At 41.1% G+C, this 26,696-nt stretch overlaps 2 protein-coding genes and 1 pseudogene across 5 annotated transcripts in view; 2 read left to right on the top strand and 1 right to left on the bottom strand.

The window, feature by feature from the left end:
* Window positions 1-12,325, top strand: part of EML6 (EMAP like 6) — a 275,731-nt gene extending 263,406 nt beyond the window's left edge. For 3 of the 4 annotated variants that reach the window (XM_035272567.3, XM_078349319.1, XM_078349320.1), the window contains 8 exons: window positions 110-224; window positions 2,717-2,905; window positions 4,201-4,373; window positions 5,081-5,243; window positions 7,519-7,622; window positions 8,438-8,591; window positions 8,974-9,074; window positions 10,408-12,325. In XM_035272567.3, the coding sequence (XP_035128458.1) occupies window positions 110-224; window positions 2,717-2,905; window positions 4,201-4,373; window positions 5,081-5,243; window positions 7,519-7,622; window positions 8,438-8,591; window positions 8,974-9,074; window positions 10,408-10,432 (1,024 nt within the window). In that variant the 3' untranslated portion in view covers window positions 10,433-12,325. The remainder of the gene's footprint in view (window positions 1-109; window positions 225-2,716; window positions 2,906-4,200; window positions 4,374-5,080; window positions 5,244-7,518; window positions 7,623-8,437; window positions 8,592-8,973; window positions 9,075-10,407) is intronic. The other variant, XR_013526605.1, reaches the window with a different exon arrangement.
* A 153-nt stretch (window positions 12,326-12,478) lies between these two features.
* The window catches only part of RTN4 (reticulon 4), a 275,201-nt gene continuing 260,983 nt past the window's right edge, over window positions 12,479-26,696 (bottom strand). The window contains 5 exon segments of the mRNA XM_078349321.1: window positions 12,479-13,472; window positions 13,838-13,896; window positions 14,092-14,138; window positions 14,961-15,030; window positions 24,466-24,604. Of these exon segments, the coding sequence (XP_078205447.1) occupies window positions 13,430-13,472; window positions 13,838-13,896; window positions 14,092-14,138; window positions 14,961-15,030; window positions 24,466-24,604 (358 nt within the window). The 3' untranslated portion in view covers window positions 12,479-13,429.
* Window positions 22,540-23,279, top strand: LOC103787952 (thymosin beta-4-like; annotated as a pseudogene).

Below are 26,696 nucleotides of genomic sequence, written 5' to 3'. Positions count from 1 at the left end.
CTGGCGGCCAGGACCTTGATGACTGGGAAGGAGGGGAGAGAGTTGACGGGGTTGGAAGTGGGTCTTAGGATGAGGGTTAACAGCCTGAGTGCCTTTCAATCTTTTTTAGGACCAAAGAAGGAGGTGCTGTAAAATTGTGGGACCAGGAGATGAAGCGCTGCCGGGCCTTTCAACTGGAGACGGGGCAGCTGGTAGAGTGCGTGCGCTCTGTGTGCCGTGGAAAAGTGAGTACAGCCAGCTCCCCTTGGGGCTGGGCCAGGGAAGGGGGAAGTGCAGGTACCTCCCCAGCTAGTCATGTTCCCTGGGCTGGTTTGTTGAATCCTTGAAACACATCTTCAAGATGTGAATTGTGCTGTAGTGAGAAGCAGCTTAAGAGAGTTCGACTCCCCCAGGAAGAAGCAGCTGGGTGACCTTGGGTGTGTTCCTTCACATTTCAGTGTCCAGCACATGGGTTTGTCATGGGGCTGTTATGAGGGTCACATTGTTCTACATGACAGTGCCTTTCATCTTGCCTGGCATAGAGTCCCATTCAGGAGATGTATTACAGATTATATTCTCATAAGCTCAAAGATACTAAATAATTTGCCCATGCCCATCAAGGAGGAAGGTAAGGGCCACCAAACTGCCTGACTCAAAGCCATTGGTTTCCAACTCATATTTGGGCAGCATATAAAAAGCAACTGTGGGATTTTAAAGAATATAGATGTCTAGGCACCCACCTGGAGCTGGTAAATCAGAATCTCAATGGTGGGACTTTGACCTGGATGTTTCCTTCTATTTCCTTCCATTTTCTTCTTTTTAAATTCCCACAGGGGATTTGATGTACTTAACAGCCAATCTCCAAACCTCTGTCAAATACCTTGTGTTTATATTTCTGAATATCAGGTTAAGAATTTGCTTTCTTAGATGCTTTCCATGAAAAAGGCAAACCAGATGTGGAGTCTACATGATTCGAAACTGGGGATTTTGTTCTTAAATAGCTAAGTGATGCCCACCTGGAAGGGCAGTTCTGGAAGATGAAGGCAGGACTATGCCTGGATCCTGGAAGTTATCAGAAAGTAGTTTTTTTTTTTGGGTACTGAGTCTTGCTCTGTTACCCATGCTGGATACAATGGTGTGATCTCAGTTCACTGCATCCTGCACCCCCGGGTTCAAGGGAATCTCCTGCCTCAGCCTCCCAAGTAGCTGGGATTACAGGTGCCCACCACCATACCCAGCTAATTTTTTGTATTTTTAGTAGAGATGGGGTTTCGCCATGTTGGCCAGGCTGGTCTCAAACTCCTGACTTCAGGTGATCCATCTGCCTTGGCCTCCCAAAGTTCCGGGATTACAGGCGTGAACCACCGTGCCTGGCCAGGAAGCAGATTTTTGTTTAGTGGAAAGAAGGACTTATTAAGAGTTTGAGCTGTCCGAGAACACTAATTGGCTGCCTTGCTCTATAGTTACTGGAATCTTCTGGTAGATGCTGGGTGATGAAGGAATCTGTGCTGAAGCTCTTACCTGAGGTAGCTGATTGAGAGAAGGTGAAGTGAAAGGGTGGAGCAGAGTAATTAAGAATGAACAGTTTGTTGTTAAAAACAAAACACTGGCCAGGCATGATGGCTCACACCTGTAATCCCAGCACTCTGGGAGGCCAAGGCAGGCAGATCACTTGAGGTCAGGAGTTCGAGACCAGCCTGGTCAATATAGTAAAAGCCCATCTTTACTTAAAATACAAAACTTATCCAAGCGTGGGGGTATGTGCCTGTAGTCCCAACTACCTGGGTGGCTGAGTTAGGAGAGTCACTTGAACCTGGGAAGCAAAGGCTGTGGTGAACTGAGATTACACCCCTGGCACTGCAGCCTGAGTGAGAGAGTGAGACTCTGTCTCAAAAAACAAAAACAAAACACCTCTTGGCCCTTCCTATTTTAATATTAACACTACCAAGGCACTTTCCAAGTTTTTTTTTTTTTTTTTTAAAGACAGGGTCTCACTGTGTCACCCATGCTGGAGAGCAGGGGAGCCATCATAGCTTACTGCAACCTTAAATTCGTGGTCTGAAGTAATCCCCAAGTTTTTCTTTTTCTTTTCTTTTCTTTTTTTGTTTTTTTGATACAGAGTTTCTCTCTTATTGCCCAGGCTGGAGTGCAATAGTACCAATCTCAGCTCACCACAACCTCTGCCTCCCAGGTTCAAGCAATTTGCCTGCCTTAGCCTCCCAAATAGCTGGGATTACAGGCATGTGCCACCATGCCCAGCTTATTTTGTATTTTTAGTAGAGACGGGGTTTCTCCATGTTGGTTAGACTGGTCTTGAACTCCCAACCACAAGTGATTCAACGGACTCAGCATCCCAAAGTGCCGGGATTACAGGCGTGAGCCACCGCACCTGGCTGCAGTCTCCAAGTTTTCTGATAATAGTAGTGTTTTAAAATTTTTTTAATTGTGCCAAAATAACATAAAAGAGACCATTTAAACCATTTTTAAGTGTACAATTCAGTGGCATTAAGCACATTCACATTACTGTGCAACCATCACCAACATCCACCCATGGAACTTTTCTTATCTTGCAAAACTGGAACTGTACCATTAAGCACTAACTCTCCCTGTCCCCCACCCCCATCCACCGGCAGTCATCATTCTCCTTTCTGTCTCCATGAATTTGAGTGGAGATACCGCATATGAGTGTAGTCATACAGTAATTGTCCTTTTTCTAATATTGTTTCAATTACAACAGGGAAAAATCTTAGTGGGAACCAAAGATGGAGAAATAATTGAAGTTGGCGAAAAAAATGCTGCTTCTAACATCCTGATTGATGGTCACATGGAAGGGGAGATCTGGGGCCTGGCCACTCACCCTTCCAAGGACCTCTTCATCTCTGCCAGCAACGATGGCACAGCCCGGATCTGGGACCTGGCTGACAAGGTGAGGCCAACTCTGCCTGAACTCAGATGCCCAGGAGTGGGCTGCATAGCGGTGGTAGCTGAGCGAGGAGAGGTCCAGCCAGTGTCATGGCAGAGGAGGATGGGGCCAGATTAGAAGGTCAAGTTAGAAAACCTAACAATAAAAGAAGCCCCACTCACCACACCCCATCTAAATAATATAATTGAGAATTATTATTGTCTTGTCATGAACCCACAAAACTAAAAATATAGAGACAAATCATGTTTCCCCTGAATGAGAAGACTAAAAATGATTTAAAATGTCAAATATTCCCAAATGGGCCTAATGTATTTCCATCACAATCCCAACAGGGTTTCTCTTAAGAGTTTGGGAAAGCAATGTAAAAGTTCATTGGGAGTAAAACCTTGAAACAGCAAGGAGCTGGAGTTGGTGGGAGGGGGGAGGGGCAGTGGGGGGGCGAGGTTAGTGGGCGGATCGAAGAGTTGTTCTCAGTCCTCTTGCCTCATCCAGAGTTCAAACAAGTACTTAAGTTCCACTAATTAAAATACTTGGTTTCATTTTGAAAGTGCCAGTAACTATTTGTTGTATTTTTAGTATAAGAGTCACGGAATAGACAGGTAAAAGCAGGAGTATGGTTGTTAGGCTCCTAAGTTAGTTTTTGTCATAATTTATTAAACATTACTAGCAATAGCTGTCACTACGTGAATACCTACATAATACCTGCTGCTTCATGGACACGATTAGTGCCTACAATAACCTTGCAAAACCCTTATTAACATCGCTATTAGTAAACATGGAAAAACAGATGTAATTTACCCAAACACACCTGGCTAATAAGGGACAGGGCCAGGATTCAGAATTTGAACTAGCAGAAGCGGAAGCTCAGGCTCTTTCCCCTGAACAAGAGGTTGGCGATCTGCAGTTAAAGGCCAAATCTGGCCTGTGGCCGCCTTCTTCAAGTCCAGCAGCTGCTCTTGTTTGTGTAGGCACTGTCTGTGGCTGTCGTGTGCTGCAGTGGCAAAGGCGAGTGCTTGCGACAGAGACTTGATGGCCCGTAGAGTTGAAAGGAGGCACTACCTAATCATTTACAGAAAAAGTTTGCTAGCCTCTGCCCTAAAACTTGTTGTCCCACAATCTGCTCTAATCAAAACATATAACCCGCCTCAGTTATTCAGGGGCATTTACTCTTAGAAGAGATTTGGTGGATTGCAGTGGCTGCAAGGGCAGCCTGACTTTTCTGGCCTGGCGTAGGATGTCTCCTGGACACCAGCTGAGGGGGCCAAGGGCTCAGGTAACTTTCCTTTGCATGAATATAGAAGCTGTTAAACAAGGTGAGCCTGGGCCACGCGGCCAGGTGTGCAGCCTACAGCCCTGATGGGGAGATGGTGGCCATTGGCATGAAGAATGGAGAGTTTGTCGTCTTGTTGGTGAACAGCCTGAAAGTTTGGGGGAAAAAGCGAGACCGGAAATCTGCTATCCAAGATATCAGGTACCTAAAAGGGTGGTCTGGGCATGGAGGAGGAAGACAAGCGTTCTGCTTCCCAGTGGTTCACATTCCAGCTACAGCTGGAATGAATAACCCAATTGTGAGAGGGTCACTTTCTTCAAGCCACCTCTGAAAGAATACCTTCTCCCATGTTCACCCTCAGAAGTCTTTGCTAATTTCCATAAAAGTGTGGTTGGCTGTGTGAGGTGGCTCACACCGGTAATCCCAGCACTTTGGGAGGCCAAGGTAGGTGGATCACAAGGTCAGGAGATCGAGACCATCCTGGCTAACATGGTGAAACCTCGTCTCTACTAAAATACAAAAAACTAGCTGGCCGTGGTAGCACACGCCTGTAGTCCCAGCTACTTGGCAGGCTGAGGCAGGGGAATTCGTTCAACCGGGAGGCAGAGGTTGCAGTGAGCCAAGATTGTACCACTGCACTCCAGCCTGATGACAGTAAAACTCTGTCTCAAAAAAAAAAAAAGTGTGGTTAAAACTACTTGTAGATGTTATTCTACTGATTTCCCAGGGGTTTGATCCAGATAAATTGTTGAATTCCATAGAATGCCAGGAAAGGCCGACCACATGTGAGTCACAAGGCAGCTCGCACTGCCTTTGGGCCTGGAAGGCCTGTCCCGGAGCAGCCTACATGCCTGACCAGCCCCAAACAGCCCTCCTCATGGATCCTGCTCTTGGATTGCTTTTTCTAGAATCAGCCCAGACAACCGATTCTTAGCCGTTGGTTCTTCTGAACACACAGTTGACTTCTATGACCTCACTCAGGGCACAAATCTGAACCGCATTGGCTACTGCAAAGATATCCCAAGCTTTGTCATTCAGATGGATTTTTCTGCAGACGGCAAATACATTCAGGTATGCTTGGGGTTTACTTCTTATCTGGGGCAACCAATAATAATAGTAATAACAACAATGGCCTATATTAATTGAGTCCTTACTGTGTGCCAGGCAGTGTGCTAACTCGCTCTTCACTGGAACTTTTTTAAGTAGTTACTTTTTCCATATTTTATAAATGTAGAAACAGAGGCTTAGAGAATTTAAGAACATTGAGGAAATGGAATTTAAAATAGCAAAAAGTAAGAAAAGCAGGAAACACAAGCCCTAATCATCTTTAATCTGCTACTCACCAACTCCTCCTCAAAGTTTCCTGATTTCTAGTTTTCAGGGGCTACACCTAAGCCTTGTGCTGCTTCTGGCATTTATTCATGTCATTTCCAAACTCTACTGGGTAGAATGGTCCCTCTGTCCTTGGGCCCTGGACTCCAGCCAGTGGGCCTAGAGTAAAAGCTCATCCCTGGGTCCCAGGGGAACTGACCAGTGGAAGAGATGTAGAGGGATCCACTGCTGGGACTGACCCCTAAAAACAGGATGATCTCGCTCACACTCAACAAATCTGCGTTTGTGAGCTGGCCTGGATGGAGCTGGCTATTCACTGTGAAAGGAGAGAGGATGTCTTTATTCATTCAACTATTTGCTGAACCAGGCACTATGCTAGACTTTTAAATGGATAAAATGAGACTGGTCCTGTCTTGGACTGGTCCACCCAAGGAATTTACCTTGCCTGCTGCCTAGACAGAGCCAATTCATCAAGACAGGGGAACTGCAATAGAGAAAGAGTAATTCACATAGAGCCAGCTGCATGAGAGACTAGAGTTTTATTATTACTCAAACCAGTCTCCCTGTAAATTCCAGGAGCACAGTTTTTAAGGATAACTTGGTGGGTGGAGTGAAGCCAGTGAGCCAGGAGTATGATTGGTCAGAGATGAAATCATAGCGAGTTGGAGCTGTCTTCTTTAGTTCACTCAGTTCCTGGGTGGGGGCCACAAGATGAGAGAGCCAGTTTATTGATCTGGGTGGGGCCAGCTGATCCATCAAGTCAGCACTAGGTCTGCAAACTATCTCAAGCACTGATCTCCGGACCAGTTTAGGGAGGATCAGAATCTTGTAGCCTCCACCTGCATCACTCCTAAACCATAAGTTATAATCTTGTGGCTAATGTTAGTCCTACAGAGCAATCTCATCCCCAGGCAAGAAAGAGGTCTGCTTTGGGAAAGGACTGTTATCATCTTTGTTTAAACTTTCTCTCAAAGTTAGTTTAGCCTACATCCAGGAATGAACAAAGACAGCTTGGAGGTTAGAAGCAATATGAAGTCAGCTAAGTTAGATTTCAGTCATAATTTTGCAAAGGCAGTTTCAGTCCTTGTTTCCTACAGCTTGCTCTATAACGGAGAAGACAAGCACTAAACAGTCACAAAATAGAAATATAATTACAATGTGATTATGTGCCAAGAAGGAAAAGTACAGCATTCTGGGGAGCATGTAGCAAGGTGCTGAATTTAGATGCACTTCCCCTCCAGTGAGTGGTATGAAAGCTGAGGTCTGCAGGGTGTGTAGGTGTTAGCCAACAGAGAGGTGGGAATGTTGTTCCAGGCCATCTGCATGCAAGCCCTGAGGCAGGAAAGAGCTCAGCTTCCCTGCTCATTCCAGAAGGAAAGGGGAGGCGGGGCTGGGATAGAGGCACTGCAGGGAGAGAAGAGGCTGAAGAGGAAGGCAGCAGCCATTCACTGGCAAATGTCCTTGATGGTAGGAAAAGCGGTCTCTTTGCCTTAGAAGACTCCCAGAGCACCGAGGGTCAAGTTCTGGATACCACAGAAGAGCAATGTCAGCCGCTGTCCATGAGAAACCTGTCTTACCTCTGTGCCTCTTGGTTTGCTGAGAACTGGGAACCCTGTGTATCAGAAACACTTGGTAGCTTTGTTAAAGCTGGGATGGCTAGGGGCCACCCCTCTCAGTGTGTGTCTGGGCAGGTTTTGGATGGGGCCCAAGAGTTTGCATTTCTAACAGGTTTCTATGCAGCTGATGTTGCTGCTGGGGAACCACACTCAGAGAACCTCTGCCTTGGGACTCTGGAAAATAGCAAGAAAATGAACGAGAAGAAAGATGGGAAAATGACCTGCTGGTGTTGCCATGGGCTGGCCATAGGCTTTGCAGCCTGGAGCTGAGCTTGGGTGTGGAGAAAAGTCCTAGCAATGCAGAGGCTGGGCTAGTGTTCTGGGAAACAGCACACTCAAAGGGCGTCTGTGGAACTGAGAAGGAACATTGATGAACATGGCTTCCCTTTTACCTCTAGGTGTCAACAGGAGCCTATAAGCGCCAGGTGCATGAGGTCCCCCTGGGGAAGCAGGTAACAGAAGCCATGGTCATTGAGAAGATCACCTGGGCCTCCTGGACAAGGTGACTGAGTGGAATAAAAAACTTCTTGTGGAAAAGGTCACAGGGGAGTGTCTTGTCTCAGGCTCAGCCTCCACGTTTGTGCAGGATCCGAAGAGGCTGAGAAATGGAGCTGTCTTTTCTTTGGGGGTGAGGGTGGGAGACTTCTTGGCACTAGTTTAGGTCGCTGGCTTTGATCTGACCTAGGTTTCTGAAATGCTAAGTAAGTCCCTCTCTTTGTATAATTTCTCCTACATGCATCAACCCCTTCCAGAAAGTTCAACAGGAAGCCATCTCCATCTCGGCAGGGAGAGAATCAAAGATGGGGGTAACTTTTGGTTTTGGAGTGCAGGGGACTGAGGCAACCCCCTACTAGCAGAGGCAGAAGCTCAAACTCTTTTCACTAAACAAGAGGTTGGCAATGGGAAGGGGACAGATGCTTTCATGCCAGGAGGGCCACGTGGCTGTACCGAATTACATAAAACCACCAGGGACCAGTTTCATGGAATACAATTTTTTCAGAGACCAAGTGGGGATAGGGTTTCGGGATGAAACTGTTCCACTTAAGGAGTGTGCAACCTAGATCCCTGGCATGCGCAGTTCACAATAGGGTTTGCATTCCTATGAGAATCTAATGCTGCAGCAGATCTGGCAGGAGGCGGAGCTCAGGTGGTAACGCTCCCCTACCACTCACCGCAGGCTGAAAGGACTAGTAGTGGGCCACGCCCCCCCCATGTTAAATATCCCTCTCTTCCTTATCCCTGGGAGGTGGTGACTGACTGTGAGAAACCTCCTCACATGACTTCCTCCTATCCTAACCCCTCTTTCTGTTGAAACAGTGTCCTGGGAGATGAAGTCATTGGAATCTGGCCACGAAATGCAGACAAGGCTGATGTCAACTGTGCATGTGTGACCCACGCTGGCCTGAACATTGTTACAGGAGATGACTTTGGGCTGGTGAAGCTCTTTGATTTTCCATGCACAGAAAAATTTGTGAGTCTTACTCAGAGTAACCTCCTTGCCAGTCCTCTGTTCTGTCATCTGCTCGAGACGGGGGCCACATCTAGATAGTCCTCTGGGAGACACAGAGGATCCCTGTTCCAGTACTAAGGAAATATGACAATGACTTTTTCATCTGCTGGAGGGGCAGTCCTGGAAGCTCGAAGAGAAGATGGAGGGTGGATAAAATGGCCAGAAGTGGGGCAGGGATAAGACAAGAAAGTCAGGTAAAGGCTGCCTAATACATGAGTCCAGACCAAATGGGAGTCCCCAGTGAAGGAAGGTTCTGGGAGCAGGGATTTGAGTGCTGAAGTAGTCTGTGGTTGCTGAGGGGAGCCAGGGTCTCTTAGCTGTCTCCATTCACTTTTGCTCACAGGCCAAACATAAGCGATACTTTGGTCACTCAGCTCATGTGACGAACATCCGTTTCTCTTACGATGACAAGTATGTGGTCAGCACTGGAGGAGACGACTGCAGGTACTAACCTCACTGACCCAGCTCTGAATCCCCAGGCTGGGCCAGCTCTCCCTCCCCATCTCAGGCGTCCCGTGGGTCAGCCTCTCCCATGGTCGTGGGGCAGGCTGATGTGGGGCTAATAAACAGAAAATTCCATGAGTCCTCATGAAGGAAAGGACTTCCCTAGTATAAGGCATTTACTGTTTGGTGACTGTCAACCCAGTGGCCCTGTGTGCCAACTGGAGCTGTCCTGGGATGGCATGGGCATGTGATAGCTACTCAGGACACTGCTGGGGGAAAGGGACAGGTGGATGAGACCTGAGATGGCTGATCTGAGTAGGAGCTCTTGGCAGCCCATGGGTTGTTGTGTGTTGCAGGAGGTTAGAATGAAAATTCATCCATGTGTCCTTTTAAGAATTCCCAGTTAATCACCAGTGTTGGAAATTTCTTTAATTAGAGTATAGAGAAACAGGACTAGGTCATTCTAACTTATTCTTCTTCTCCATTTCTGATGGTCTTCATTGTAGCATGAATATTAGGTTCTATTCCACCCAAGCGAAGTTCTTGATGGGAAAAATAAATACATGCATTCTGTGATACTTCCTAGTGGTCTGAGTTAGGCTGTAAGAAAGGCACCTATAAAGAATTTCAACACACTTCCCTCCCAAAAGCATTGAGTATTTATGATGGCCTGCCTAGGAGCACCCAGTGCCAGCCTGCTGTGCTGGCCGTTTCTGGCACTTAGAACCCTTGAGATAGCATTGATAGCAGCTCCCAGTGGAGAGCAAAACCCGTGCAAAGCAGCACCAACCTAACTGTGAACAAGCTAGGAGTAAGAGACATAAATGAATTGGTCACTCCAGTGCAGGGGATACAGACTTGTTTTAATGTAAAAGACTTAACCGTGCTACCTTAACAGTGCAGGGCTCATGGGCCTTTGTAGGCATGGAGCCTGCTGTCACCACTGGCTCTGTGCTAAATACTCAAAAGGCTCTCTGACTCAAGTGGAGATGATAAACCTTTTCAGTAGTAACAGGAGAGAGAGTGATATAGTAACAGGAGAGAGAGTGATATCAAAGTGCCACACGTCCTCACTGTGAGGCCTCACCAACATTCGGCACAGGCATTCACACTGCTGAAAGAACCAAACAGAACTCAACTGAAAAAACATACCTTTAAAAAAAAAAGCAATAGATCTTAACTTGGCAAGATCTCTGGTTTACCTTTTGAAGTCAAAATGTTCAATTCATCACCCGAACTTGGCTTTTGGGCATTTGGCAAGACTGTTTTTTTGCCACTTGACACAGGTATGACGTCCAGCTGTGCAAAATAACTGTTTGGTCTGTCTTTCCAGTGTATTTGTGTGGCGGTGTCTGTAAATGCCAGAAGCCTCTTACATTACTGCTGCTGCTGCTGCTGCTGCTACCAGCCAGCAACTGCAGAGTCCGTGCTGAGTGCCTCCTCGCCACCAGCCATTGGGAAATGCCTACCATGCTGCCCTGGACACACAAGCCCAAAACGCTACGGAAGTTCCATGACTGGACCCATAATCTGGACTCTCCAAAATGCGATGCCACGAAGGAAGGTCAAGTTGTAGAATGTTAAGACTGCTTGCCTCTGTTCCTGAGACTAATCACTATTCATACTAACCACATTGACAAATCCTATCTGATAATGTAGCCCGCTGACAAATTTTGAAGCCTCAGTTACCCTAACCAATATGTAGCTTTTAATTTGCATCAAAACTTTTACAAAGATGTTTTGCTATTGTTTCTATATACTTCAAGAATGTTCATTTTTACAAATCAGTTGAATAAGACAGCCTAAGTTAGATGCACCGAAGTACTAGAAATATCGCTAGCCTCTGTTCTCCAATTTAGCTTTCAAAACCAAATGAGCCATGTATAGAGAAGTTGAGAAACTTAATTTTTTAATGTTTCATTTGCAGAGTTTTATATCCATTAAGTGCCTTTGAAAGTTTCCAGTTGCGTGGGCTGCTGTCTCACTTCCCACCAATTTCTCCTTTCTCCATATGGTGCTAAAACTTCAAAGCTGAGGAGGGCTGCAGGACCCTTAACAGATTCAGTGTGTCACCCTTGTCCTGTGTTCACGCCAACGCTTCCTAAATGAAAGACATCAGTCACCTGCTTATGGGAAGGTGAGCAGCAAAGGAATTGAAGTTTGGGGCGGGGTAGAATGGGTTTTCATTGTGTTTCGTGCCAAACCCACAAAATCCAAAATAGAATTCAAATTAAACAAATATCTATAAAATGGAAGGGGAAAAAGGCTCAGGTAGATCCAGGAGAATGAGCTGACTTATCTTATTAAATCTTAAGATAAATAAGGTAACCCAAGGCTGTACCTTGGTGTACCACCCTGAGTGGAGTTAAGGTGACTCCACTGATTGCTTCTGGCAAACTAGATAGGTCAAGTCCAGATTATAAAAAATTCTTTGTAGAACAAATTGTAAACCCAAGGAATAGTTGGTAAATCAAAACTATAAAGTGAGTTAGAATTCCTCAGAGTTGGTTGTATTGTAGAATATGACTTGGACAATCTTTACCAGGAGCCATCCAAAAGCCCCCTCTGTCACACTTTCCATGTAGCTGACCAGTGACTACAGTAGTTGGCTGACAGTGCTCACTGAAAGGAGTTGGTGAGGGACCGGTAGGTCTGACCACATGGATGCCTATTTGTCCTTCCGGTCAGTGAACTAAAATTCTAGATCTATAGTTACTGGCTACTTGTATTTGTCAGTTTAGAGAAAAGGTAAAATGAAGCATTTTGACTAACATTTACCACAGAAGTGCTTCAGCATTCTAAATGGATTAGATCACTCATTAAGCTATTTTTATACGCCAATTTACTAATGCCTTACATCAATCCACTAATAGATTGTTGGGCCCATGGTAGAGTCCCTATGCAGTCCCAAGTCTGTTTTCTGTAACCATGTGACTGGTAATGCTGAGTGATAACCATGTCTGCCTATACTGTACTAGACTCTTCATACTGATCGGATCTTGCATTGAAATAACCATATGGAAGAACAATGACTCAATTAATAACAAACATGTACATCCGTATTTAAAGAGCAATAGTGTCTGTGTGTCATGAACTTATTTGTAAATGTTTATATGGTATGATTTTATGTATGTTCATAAATCCTGCACTGTATGATATGTGTTAAAATATTGGTGCATGAATTTATTTTCAAAGTATAAAACACATCACTTAAAAACATTTTATGTGTGAAATAAATTTGATTACATAAACATATTAGTTGACTTTTGTTTCCAAAGTAAACAGCTACACCATGAGCGGAAAAAAAACTGTAAAGCACAAGCTACCATGTACTGGGTGAAGCAAAGTCTACCCACTGTATTTTTATCTGCTGCAGTTTCATGAAATGAAAATGCCAAAACACATTTTAAGTCTATAAGCTTTATTGATACTTTGCTTTTACAGTTCACAATGCATTCCACAGATTTAGTTCAGTACAGCTTAAACCACAATGGTATAAATCTTTATTTTGTAATTTCTTGCATAACAATGTTTGATATTTGCAAACAACATTTTTGGAAGCATTAGATTCAGTCCATAGATGCAGAGTTTGTGACAAAATTAACTACAGTTAAGTCTGTGCAATGAAATTTATGTTGGAGTTCTATGGCTGTGGCATTTCATGTCGAAAACAGATGGTAGTGCTCCTAGAAATATATTTTCTGTTTCTAGCTTATGTGCTTTGGAACTACAGATGTATAACCAATGACTCTGAAATATCAAGCACTGTAGGGTGGCTGGAAGGTAAAGGTCTAAGCTTTGTGAAACACTATATTTATATATTCTATATTTACTTATATTGGCAATTAATATAACAGTAAAATTCACAATACACCTAGAACATACCAGAAAAGCAAGCATTTTCATTCCTGCTTTACTGGTATGATCTCATCTAAACATGTCATTTCAGAAAATCTGCAGCAATCTACACGGACCATACACAGTGCACAAACTGAAAAGGGCTTTTTTTTTCTAGCTCCACCATCTCTGCAACTTGCCAAGATGCAGCAAGACTACCTGCAACAAAGTAAAATATACAGCGTTCTCAAATTGTTTTATTCAACCAGTGCCTCAGATAGACAGGAAAAACATATGATTACGGTTTATATTCATACATAGCAGCTTACGATACTTAAGATGATGAACACATGGCAGTCAAGACAGATAATATTTCCTCAAAACAGTGCATGGCTGAAAATAAAGATATGGGAAGCTGCACTGCAATGCCAAGGTTTCCTTCTTCCCTGACCCTCCCCCGTATCATCAAATGACTATACCCTTTGAAGACGAACTCCTAGTAATTATTTTGGGCTTTTTCATTCAGCTTTGCGCTTCAATCCAGGGATTTTCGCTTGGATTCTGAAAATGAAAGTCAGTATAAATATCAGTTTTGTTTCTGCATCTTATAATACCATCTTCCAAGAGCCACTTGTGTGTTATTCAGCTAATACAAGAAATGAAATCCTTCAAGTTGCCTAATTATAAACTATAATCTTGTCACTTTGGCCTCATGAATTAGATTTAAACAAAGCCTTAAACACAAAAAAACCCAGAAACAAATGGTCCAAATGTTAGCAAAACAGTCTTTTGGCAACTCTAAAGTCACAGTTAAGGTCTGATAGAGATTTGTTACTCATTATGCCTGTAAAATGAAAATACTCAACTGTTTTCAAACTCCAGCACACCTTATCCTAATAAACACATTGCAGATTTTAAATACTTACTTAGCCATAGCATCTTTAACATTCTTATTTGCAAGTCCTAGATAATGATCTATCTGCGCCTGAAAGAGAGGTATAAAGGAATTATTACTGTTGCTAAAGAATCTTATTAACTACTACAATGTCTCAAACTAAAGGCTTAAGAAACCATCACATTTCTCATTTTTATAAGGCATTGAAAATTGGCACTAATATATTTGTAAATCCCATGTAATAGAGTAAGTGCTGTATTCTACAGTCAGCAGTTAGGAAATTACCTGATGCCGTTCATAAATAACAGGAACACTGAAGAGTGAAATGAGAGCTGAAAAGGGAAATACACAACCTTTCAAAAAAAACTGTAATGATTTAGGTGGAACAAACACTCAAACTGTTAAACTGGCAACTCAAGATAACCAAGCAGTGTTCCTAATCAATGAATAAAAACATAAGGATCTCTGGATGCACCTGCTATTGAGGAGCCCTCTACACTGCAGTTATTAGCAGCCAGTTATTAGAACTAAAAATCATTCCTAGCTTCAAATCACATTATACAGATTTCATAACATACAGGCATCCCTAGTTAGATTAATGACTGCAGCATCCTATAAGCAGGCCACCCTTTATCTGATTCATCACTGTTAATAGGAGCTGTCTTTCATGAACTAAGGTAAGGTAGCATTTCAATAAACCGGGAAGCATTATCACCAACTTAAAGAGAATACAACCTCAAACTTTTTTTTGGAGACACAATTTCTCTCTTGTTTCCCAAGCTGGAGTGCAATGGTGCAATCTTGGCTCACTGCAACTTCTACCTCCTGGGTTCAAGTGATTCTCCTGCCTCAGCCTCCCGAGTAGCTGGGATTACAGGTGTGTGCCACCATGTCCAGCTAATTTTTTTGTACTTTTAGTGGAAAAGGTGTTTCACCTTGTTACCAGGCTGGTCTTGAACTCCTGACCTCAGGTGATCCACCCACCTTGGCCTCCCAAAGTGCTGGGATTGCAGGTGTGAGCCACTGCACTAGGCACAAACTTTCATCCTCTACTTTTCATACAATGAGAATTATTTTTCACTAAAACGTCTAAGCTCCTGGCATTCAATCTTTTTTTCCAGCAATTTTTCATCCCAATGGCTTTGTAGACTTACCCAAAATCAGTAGCGTCAGACCATTAAACAAGGCACCAACATAGGTAAATACCCACATCAACACTGCAAACTATAAGAAAATAACATTAGTCTATTATAAACAAAATTCAAGTAAAATTTCTTAATTATGCTTTCAAATAAAAGCATCCTATTTAAATGCCAACCTACAAGAGGCATACAACTTGAAGACTTGGTAAAGTACCATGACAATTTTTTAAGTCACCAATCCCAATTAAGAATTTCAGAACCCTAAAATAATTAATAGATTTGACCCATTTTCTCTGGACTACACTACCAAGTAGTTGATTCTGCTGAGATCAGAAAATATACCCAGGGTGCATCTTACCCCTCCAGCACTAATAGCATTCAGCTTTTAAATGGGAAAACTGGAAATGTATTATGATAATTATCTATTAAAATTGATTTCAAAGTACTAACGAGTTGAGTGCTTGAAGATACATGAGCTGAACAATTCAGACAATATCTCAGGCAGCTGATAAGCAATAACTGGGCAAAGAGTATTTATCAGGGAAATTATGTTTCAGGTACCAAAAATATCACCTCTAGCTTTTGAAGGATCAGACAAAATCAGTCTGAATTTTCTTAAATATTCCTTTATTGTCACCAATTACTTTGCTTTCTATTTCAAAGCCTTCAATGTGTATGTCTGGCCATCACTCTGACTTATTCAGTAGGTAACAAACATGATGCCACCATCTACAGTGATTATTTAGGCTTATATAATAGTACAGACGAAAAGGAGAGTAGTAGAGCACCCCTAATACTTAAAGCAAGGATCAGCAAACTTTATGAAAAGCTGGACAGCAAAATTTGAGGTTTTATGGGCCATATAAGGTCTGTATCTCATATTATTCTTTGTTGTCATAACCCTTTAAAAATATATACCATTCACTCTGAGCTCCCACACTATACAAAAAAAAAAAACAGGCCATGGCCCAAACAGGCAGTGGTTTGCTAAACGCTTGATCTAAAGTGTATCTTTCTCCATGTATTCAGTGAACTCTGACTGCTTACTGAGCATAATTAAGGTGTCAAACATTAGTAAGCATACTTACTACAGCTTAGGAAGACACTTTGGATTACTCTACCAACCAACAGTTCTACAAATAACAACACTCTGGTCACCCCAGCTGAATTTAACTAATGTCCAAGTCAGTAAATATCAGACATTCTTAATATCTGTCAATTGAAAAAAAATTTTTTTAAGTTGCCCTATTCATAGCAACTGCCATTGGAACCCCTGGGAGAAAGGTTTGAAGGATGACTTCAGTTAGCAAGGCTCTTTTCTCACACAGTTTTATAGACTCCTGTTGCTGAAGCTAAATAGCTAAATATAACTTCTGCACTTGAACAAGTTTACTATAGAGCGAGAGGGGTATTTTTATCCATCACTGTCCACAAATATAAAGGGAAAAGTGTTGACCTTCCACATTATAGAAGAAATTGCTTTAGCAACAAAGATGGCCTTAACATGACAGAATTCTGATAGTAACAAACACAAGTTAAAAATAAATCCTAATTTGGTCATTACAGGCATTGACAAGGCTTCACTCCAAGTCCACAGGAGAAAAGCCCAAGACTTCACACCTGAGCCATTGAAGAGGCTCAAATGTCACTTGCCTCTTTGAGAACACTTCTTAAAAGCCAGGCTATCCCAGGGCAAAGAGCAGAACAGAGAGAGGTCTCAAATGACCTTAGGAACAGGAGGTGACATATATATATGTGAGAGGCTGCGAGAGAATTGAGGCACACAGTGATATGCATTCTTCCTCGCAAAGGGGCCCCTACAACCCAGCTCCATATACTGTGGCCATGCAAACATTCCAGGCCAATGCTGCCAGAAATGTACACCTGTGTGCTATCTCATAATTTTTAAATGTTGCAGCTATGCTGAGAAAATTTAACACTTTGGGGGCCCAAAACAAAAACAGTGGATAAGGGTATCCATGGAACACACCATCAGGAGAGAAATGTGTGGCAGCTAGAGAGTAACCATTATTAATAGAAATGATGGATTTGTAACATGGCAGGAATAAGGCAATAAACACCACTTACAAGAAGCAAAAGGCTGCTCTCATTTTGAACTTACAAATTCTATGCGATTCCATGGCAAAGACTTTGCAACGTTATAGCCAATACTTACTAACTGTAGAGGTCAAAGCTTATCTCTTCTTTGCACAGTAATGAGACTGGAGGAAGGAGGCCCGAAATGTAATGAAGATCTACCAAATACTCACTGAACAGGGGCAAGGACCATGTCTTGTTTATCCTTCTTCCAGGGCAATAAGAGAATTAAATTTATCATGTATCACACACCTGATTAAAGGGTACTGCAGATTTTTGATGTTTCAATTGGGAGAAAGGGGCATCTTTAAGGCAAATGGAGGGAGAGTGCTTAATACTATCTCAGAAATTACTTTGGCAATTCTGACCATTTCAAAACTTTTCTGCATTCTCAAACTCTAAATTCGACTTGCCCCTCTGTGTCTCTTTCAGACTCATTCATTAGTTGATACTGTCCGGACTGTCTCTACATCCCCAAGCCCATTTCCTTGAATTTTTCTGAGAGCTCAAGAAACCTAAAAGGAAGCTGTCAAAAAGTAGATGTCAAAACTGCTGCCTATGAGCCTGAGTGCTAGATTTGAGTGTTCTTTTGGGTCAGCTATTTCTGAAGCTCAGGCCGGTTCCTACCCCTCCCTCACTTTCAGATTTAAGATTGTATTCTGGAACATTATGGTTGCCTCAGTTACAAAAAAGTAAGAACCTCTGCTGAAAATATTAGACATCTTTTTGGGATTTGGGGTTTCAAAAGACAAGAACTTGCTAAGAAGGCTCAGAGTCATACTCTATTAGCCCAAAAGCTGAGCCCAGTAGGGACTGTCATATGCTTTTCTTTCATAATTGGGGGTGGGAAGTGGGGGGCGGGATTACAGCCCAAGATTTATAGTTTAATGCTGCAACTTTTTAAACTGGTTGACTAGGAAATTGATCTATTTGACTAGGAAACTGATCGTTGCTCACTCTATGAATACTTGAAATCTTTTCTAGGACTTAGAAGTTTGTAGTTAATTGCAAAGGACAAAACAAATGGAACATTACACAAAAAGCAGAAACTGGACCCCTTCCTGACACCTTACACTAAAATTAACTCCAGATGGATTAAAGACTTAAACATAAGACCTAACATCATAAAAACCCTAGAAGAAAATCTAGGCAAAACCATTCAGGACATAGGAGTAGGCAAGGATTTCATGACCACAACACCAAAAGCATTGGCAACAAAAGCCACAATAGAGAAATGGGACCTAATCAAACTCCACAGCTTCTGCACGGCAAAAGAAACAGTCATTAGAGTGAATCAGCAACCAACAGAAAGGGAAAAAATTTTTGCAGTTTATCCATCTGACAAAGGGCTGATATCCAGAATTTACAAATAACTAAAACAGATTTACAAGAAAAAAACAAGCCCATTCAAAAGTGGGCAAAGGATATGAACAAACACTTTACAAAAGAAGACATACATGAGGCCAAGAAATATGGAAAAAGGCTCATCATCACTGGTCATTAGAGAAATGCAAATCAAAACTACATTGAGATAATATCTCACGCCAGTTAGAATGGCGATCATTAAAAAATCTGGAGACAACAGATGCTGGAGAGGATGTGGAGAAAAAGGAACACTTTTACACTGCTGGTGGGAGTGTAAATTAGTTCAATCATTGTGGAAGACAGTGTGGCGATTCCTCAAGGACCTAGAAATAGAAATTCCATTTGAACCAGCAATCCCATTACTGGGTATATATCCAAAGGACTATAAATCGTTCTACTATAAGGACACATGCACACGAATGTTCATTGCAGCACTGTTTACAATAGCAAAGACCTGGAATCAACCCAAATGCCCATTGATGATAGAATGGACAGGGAAAGTTTGGCACATATACACCATGGAATATTATGCAGCCATCAAAAACGATGAGTTCGTGCCCTTTGTAGGGACATGGATGAACCTGGAGACCATCATTCTCAGCAAACTGACACAAGAACAGAAAATGAAATACCACATGTTCTCACTCATAGGCGGGTATTGAACAATGAGAACACATGGACACAGGGAGGTGAGCACTACACACTGGGGTCTGTTGGGGGAATAGGGGAGGGACAATGGTGGGTGGGGAGTTGGGGAGAGATAGCATGGGGAGAAATGTCAGACATAGGTGAAGGGGAGGAAGGCAGCAAATCACACTGCCAAGTGTGTACCTATGCAACTATCTTGCATGTTCTTCACATGTACCCCAAAACCTAAAATGCAATAAAAAAAATCTAAAAAAATAAAAGTAGAACTCTGTAAAAGATGTCTTTTTTTTTTTTTTTTTGAGATGAAGTCTCTCTGTTGCCTAAGCTGGAGTGCGGTGGCACAATCTTGGCTCACTGCAACCTCCGCCTCCCAGGTTAAAGTGATTCTCCTGCCTCAGACTCCTGAGTAGCTGGGACTATAGGCACATGCCACCATACCTGGCTAATTTTTGCATTTTTTTTTTTTTTAGTAGACACAGCATTGGGGGGGTTCACCATATTGGTCAGGCTGGTCTCGAACTCCTGACCTCCTGATCTGCCCGCCTCGGCCTCCCAAAGTGCTGGGATTATAGGCGTGAGCCACCGCACTGGGCCAACATGTCTAATTTTTATTCGTCCAAGTCAACAACCAGGAAAACTTGGACCAGGCACATTGATGCCCATCATTCCACATTAGTGTTTATAAAAAGGACTGATAAGCCCTGGAGTTTGGTTATTTCTTTGATCATATTTGAAAGACCCAGGCTCCTCCTTCACTGCACCGGCCAAAAGGTGATAAGCAAGGAAAAGCTTTCATGTGCTAGCAAGAGTGGCTCTAAATTTTCAATTTCTGAAGAAGATGGATTCAAATAGAAATAGTGATAATTGCAGGCTGGGCACGGTGGCTCACACCTGTAATCCCAGCACTTTGGGAGGCCAAGGCAGGCAGATCACCTGAGGTCAGGAGTTCCAGACCAGCCTGGCCAACTTGGCAAAACCCCATCTCTACTAATACAAAAATCAGCTGGGCATGGTGGTGGATAACTGTAGTCCCAGCTACTAGAAAGGCTAAGGCAGGAGAATCGTTTCAACCCGGGAGGCAGAGGTTGCAGTGAGCCAAGATTGCACCACCACACTCCAGCCTGGGTGACAGAGCGAGACTCCATCTTATTTAAAAAAAAAAACAAAAACCACACAGTGATAATTGTGACCCAGAATCTAAAAATGTAGATTATATAAATTTGAGGGCACACAACAGGTCTTGCATTTATGAAGACAATAAGTCCTAGCTATATCATATAAAATCAATGTGATTATAATAAAGCGGCTCCTATAAATTTTTAAAAACTCGTTATTTAAATAAGATAAATTCATCTAAACTGGAAAGACTGGGGCTATTTATTAGCAAACTGCCCACAAATTTAAAATTTGACTATAAGGAATCAGTTTAAATAAGGTAAATACAACTTTCCTTATGTTGAAAAAATAAAAAAAAAAGAGTGGGAATTGAAAACACATTTTTTTGTGTTAAAGTGAGAGAATATAACTTTCCCTACCAGTTTTTGTGGCTAAAAGTCAAAAAGTAATAGAGTTCACTATTAAGCACTTAAGATTTTAAGAATTGTTTTGTTTTTTTTTTTAAAGAGACAGGTCTCACTTTGTCACCCTGGCTGGAGTACAGTGGTGTGATCATGGCTTACTAAATCTTCCATCTCCTGGGCTCAAGAGATCCTCTTGCCTCAGCCTTCCAAGTAGCTAGGACTACAGGCATGGGCCACCATGGCTGGCTGATTTTTTTAGTATTTATTTGCAGAGACAGAGTCTCACAATGTTGCCCAGGCTAGTCTCAAACTCCTGGTCTCAAGCAATCCTTCCACCTTGGCTTCCCAAAGTGCTGGGATTAAAATCTTTTTCTTTTTAAAATGCTCTCTATATGAACAAAAACTGGTGGGCCAGGGAGATAAGTATGGCCATACATAGAAGTCTCTCTAGAAAGGTAATCCTATCAAGCATTTTTTATAAAGAGGCAAAGTAATTTTTTTTTTTTTGGATTAGCTTCTTTTTTCAGTAAGAGATATTTTAAGGAAGTATTCGGTATTTCTATAGTACCCTTATATTCAATGGAAAAAACAGATGGAATCTATACTATTCGTATACAATGACATTAGAAAAGGGTTTAGCTGAATTCTTGTGTGGCAAAATCACAAGGTTTATAAAAGAAGATCTTTCATGTAATTATCAGAGTGTGCACCTGAATTACCAAGGGCTTCATGCCCATCACCTTTCATGGGGAGAAAAGGACAGACTCCCTGTCTTATTCATGTGCCTCTAGATTCTGGGATCTAAATGCTAGGTTCACTTTAAGTGCTAACAAGATGAAGCAACTGTTATTTATTTGCAGTCCTAAACGAATTGCAATCTGGGGAAGTCACCAAACACTTTCCTTGAGCTCTGGGCTTGCCAAAAACACTACTCAGGGAAGCCAATCAAGTAAGTTTTTTTTTTCTCTTTTCTTTCTAAAAGTATTGCTAATCCTTAAGGAGAAACTGTAATTTTAATGAAAGTCCTTTTTTTTTCAATACTAAGAAACAAGTGTTTCAGAAAAGAAATCTATCTCATTATGTGTCACTTTCTGTTACTTTCAAATTAGCAATCACTCAACACAAGATTTATCAGATTCAATTTCATTTATTTCAAGTTCATTTATGCTAGCTTCCTCATGAATAACACAATTGCTTTTATTAAAAAAGGTAGTTTTCAAAAGAAATTAAAAGACAACAAATAAATTATGACTTGGAACTTAAGTCAAATAAATTATTTCTCAGAACTTATTCAAAAGAAGTCCTCATATTCTATTTTCAACTACCTGTGCAAAACAGAAATTTAAAATGTTTCTTAAGATCTCATCAGTCCTTTTCTAACATTTCTCTCTCCTGAAAAATATTTCTACACCTTCGTAAGTGTCTACACATTGGACTGTGTATAGATGAAGATTTTCTCTGCAAGAATAAATAAGTTTTCTTTCAATTAAAGACAAGTGGAAACTTTATACTCAAATTCAGAAAACTAGAGCATAATAAATAATTCCTAGATCAATTTAAAAATATATATTTATTAAAGATTAAAAATATATATTTATTAAAGAAAGACATTTCTCTCAAGAAAAATGTTAAATTGTAGACAGCTGTCTTCACTACTATATTGTGCAAACACGGAGGATGAGTTTTGGTGTATCTTTGTTACCATTTTAATTGAATCTATAAAAACCACCACCACCTCTCCTCTATCAAGCTCGACAGGCTTTTGTTTGAAATCACCTCTCTCCACGCCCAATCTTTGACTGCTAAATTCAGAGATGGTCCTTTGCTGTTTGAAGCTCTGAATTACTACTTATAGACTGTTTCTTGTCAATCAATTCCCACCCACAAACCATCCATCTTAAACTGCATCAGTACCTCCCTCTTAATCACTTTTCACACATGTTCTAACCCAGAAGTCAGCCATGTATAGAAGGTAATACTATATGAATAGGAACTGGTTTCCTCTACACTATATGTACAAGGTTCTATTTCATTTGCTCCAAAATATTTTTACTTGATCTCTTTTGAAACGAATTAATCAAACATGCCAAACAACATAAGCATGATCTTTTTATTTACAAACTGACATCAGATCATTTTAAAACATCACTACAGATTTAGCCACTAAATACAACCACTCTGTGCAACAGAGGTAAGTAATAAAAGGAAACTACATTATTTACCCTTCATGTTATTATGAAGTAACTTAAGTTCCAACTCATAAATAAAATAAGATATGCGGTAGGCGAGGTGGCTCACGCCTGTAACCATAGATGCAAACAGCTGAAAATAATGTATCATTTACCAGGTTTTAAAAGCTAAACTATTTTAAAAACTGCGCAGACCAGACTTCGTCGTTCGTGCGCCTCGCTCCGCAACCCTGTCTGACAAACCCGATATGGCTGAGATAGGGAAATTTGATAAGTCGAAACTGAGGAAGACAGAAACGCAAGAGAAAAATCCACTGCCTTCCAAAGAAAAGACTGAACAGGAGAAGCAAGCAGGCGAATCGTAATGAGTCGCGCGCTGCCAATATGCACTGTACATTCCACAAGCATTGCCTTCTTATTTTACTTCTTTTAGCTGTTTAACTTTGTAAGATGCAAAGAGGTTGGATCAAGTTTAAATGACTGTGCTGCCCCTTTCACATCAAAGAACTACTGACAACGAAGGCCGTGCCTGCCTCTCCCATCTGTCTATCTGGCTGGCAGGGAAGGAAAGAACTTGCATGTTGGTGAAGGAAGAAGTGGGATGGAGGAAGTGGGATGGGACGAATGTGAAATCTAGAGTAAAACCAAGCTGGCCCAAGATATCCTGCAGGCTGTAATACAGTTTAATCAGAGTGCCATTTTTTTTGTTCAAATGATTTTAATTATTGGAATGCACAATTTTTTAAAATGCAAATAAGTTAAAAAACTTAAACAAACAAACAAACAAATACTTTAAGCATTTAAACCTATACTGACCAGTTCAGAAATTGTTTTTCTGAGTCTAAAGGCCCAGTCACCTTATTGCTACTATATCTTGGCATGTGTGGTAAGTATAAACTAGAGAACATTTCTCTTGAAAATGAAAAATTATGAGAATTACCACCATACTACATTTCTGCCCAGGCTTAGACTGGAAACAAGTCTGCCTGTTTTCTGTAGGGTCACAGGCAAGAACATATAAAACACAAATGACATGTTCTATGAAAAAGAAAAGCCATTACAGAGGCTTAAATTACACAACTGTGATTTAGTGCCTGTTTTGTCAGTCAGAACTTTGGGACAGTTTATTTGCAAGGTGAGACTCTTAACGGCTGCTTATGCAGCAAGATGCAAAAACTAAAGAAAAACTTCCAATCATTACCAATTGAAGATTAGTTGAGGTGTTTCAGAATATTAAATCTTTTCTAGAATAAACACTGTAAGAAAGAGTCCAAGACATAAAATGGCTTTCACATATGTATGAATCACATACAAGCCAAGAAACTAAGTGCTAGACTATAAAACAAACTCAGAATGTATAAATCACATCTGGTATTAAATGCATTAGATGATCTTTATAGTCAAAATTCCCTTGAATTTCCTCTTCCTTTTAATCTTTATGATTTCCAAAACTATGATTTCTAACTGATTCTCCTTTAAAAAAAAATACAGGACTCTCAGTATTAAGTATGACAAAAAAAGGAATAGCACTTCTTCTCCATCCTTGATTGGATTCTGAATTTTAAGACACAAGTTTATAGAAATGTGATTTAATTAGTATTTATCACTTACTTGAATATAGAAAAATACATTTTTACACCCAACTCTTTTGATACTAAATTCTGGGTATATCAAAAATGCAAAGCAAAATAAACGTACCTTCAGAGAATCAACTAAATCATCAACTAAGAAGAGGCGCCTGAGTTCCTTTATCGTGCAGTTCACATGACCAAGAGCAGAATTACTATATTTCTGAACCAACTCCTCTGATATAGCAACTTCAGATTCCAGATATGCCCTAGAAAACAAAACACATCATAACTGTCACTAATTGGAGTGTTTTCCCCCTAAAAGTCAATCAGAAATTATATATCTGTAAGAAATTAGAAAATATTCTACTATAAAAGCCACCTGTTTCCGAATTAGGGGTAATATAAAAACAGTGCATATCAAGGTAAGGGGTATTTCCTTGATATGCACTGACTGCTGACTAGCATAGCAAAAGCATGTACTTTGAAGCCAGACTGATCTGAGCTTGAATCTTGTGGCTAGGTAAAGTTATTTATTTGCAAGGTTATTTATTCCTCCCTCTAAACTTAGTGTCTCCATTTATAAAGTGGAGATTATCACAAGGACTCAATGAGCAAAGTGCCTAATGCAACTGGGCACAAGGATGCACTCAATGAATAGTAGTTATGATTATAGGTTTTTTCCTTCAAGTTGACATTATATTGTCTCAGCCGGTTTTCCTAACAAAGATCTTTTTCCTTTCCAAATCCTTAACTCTCTCAGACTAACCTCCAGGGGAAATTGCTCAATATGTCAAGTACCAGACCGTAAAGTGGCTGCCAAAAGCACAGAGGCAATCCTAGTAAAACATAAGCATTATATCATCTAGATGCTTTTTTAGTCCATACTGAGATGGCTGAAATTGTTAAATTTAAAAATACTGTATTGGTATTTTTAATAAGTAAGTAAATAAAAATACAGTATTGGGGAAAAAACCAAGTCCATAGGAATGTAACAAACAGTTTCATTAGTTACTGTTTCAAAGAAGCCATTTTATCTTGGCAGAGTAGGAACAACTCAGAAGCGCTGAGTGTTCCCTTATATCTGTTGGAAGTAGTCTTCATCACCCTCCCCATGTCTGAGGATGCCAATTTCTTACACTGGAAATAACATCATCTCAGACAACTCTTTGTCCCATAGTTTTACCTCGGCAAACAAAACACATTTTGTGCCCCAAATGTGTTTCCTTGTTTTTAGTCACAGTGCCATCACTCTGTTTTAAGTGCTCATTATTTACGAGCTAGAATATTCTATCACTCTCCAAACCAATCTCTCATCTGCCAACATCTAAATCCATTGTCAGCCAATGCCAGATTAACCTTATGTGAGCTATCCTAGATAGTGCTGTCTAGGCTGAACTCAGGCAGGAGTTAGAAGACCTGCCACTACCTAGCCGTACAACATTTGCAAAAGGCATTTCACTTCTCTGGGTGAGGGTTCCAACTCTGTAAATTTGAGAAGCAGACTTTCCTCAATTCCTTCAGGCTCAAACATTCTGTGATTCTATGATTCCAACTTTTCAACCAGAGAAATCCTCCTAAATCTTTCCAATCTTACTTCCCACTACTCTTTATGTTGCAGCCAGAAATGAGTCATTCACTAACTATTTATTAACCTTAATGCCCTTATTAATCATACTGTTTTCCCATTCCGCAATGCTCTCTCTTACCTCTGGTAATACTTTTTTTTAGCTAGTTAGCCCCATCTCAAATCCCACCCTTACATGGAGCCTCATCTGACACTCTCTTTCATAAAATCATGATCTCTCACTCCTGTGTAATTCTAACAATGCTTGCTTTTGTGTTAGTCTTATAGTATTTACCAGATCCAGCTCTGAAATACAGACACATATATACTTGTTATTTTTCTTACTAGAGGATAAACTGTTATGGACCAGGAGTATATCATTACTAACACATGGTCTAAGCCACTTTCAGACAATTATTAACAAAAGAAATGCGTTATTAATATCAAGTTAAAAATACTCAAAGATTCACACTGATACTTAAACCAGCAATAATTTGTTTATCCAAATTTGATAAATATAGGAAAGTGGCTGATGTAACCCTGGTTGGTATTCTGCTTCTTTGTACCACTGTTGCTGGTTCTTGCTAAAACAGGATGCCTCACCAGAAGGCACAAAGACAGCACTCCCCATCAATGACACCCTGTGGATATTTACATTAATTCAACTGACATTTATGTCATATTAATACAATGCCAGCACTATTCATCACTTTTTAAGTAACCACAGGTATTAGATACAAACCATATAATATCACCTTTACTAGTGTGATTAGGGGAACTAGGAAAAACTGTCC

This window comes from Callithrix jacchus, chromosome 14 (genome assembly GCF_049354715.1).
Source record: "Callithrix jacchus isolate 240 chromosome 14, calJac240_pri, whole genome shotgun sequence".
In the NCBI taxonomy this organism is placed as follows: domain Eukaryota; kingdom Metazoa; phylum Chordata; class Mammalia; order Primates; family Cebidae; genus Callithrix; species Callithrix jacchus.
Note: the sequence above shows the minus strand (reverse complement) of the source record. Positions and strands in the feature narration are given on the sequence as shown.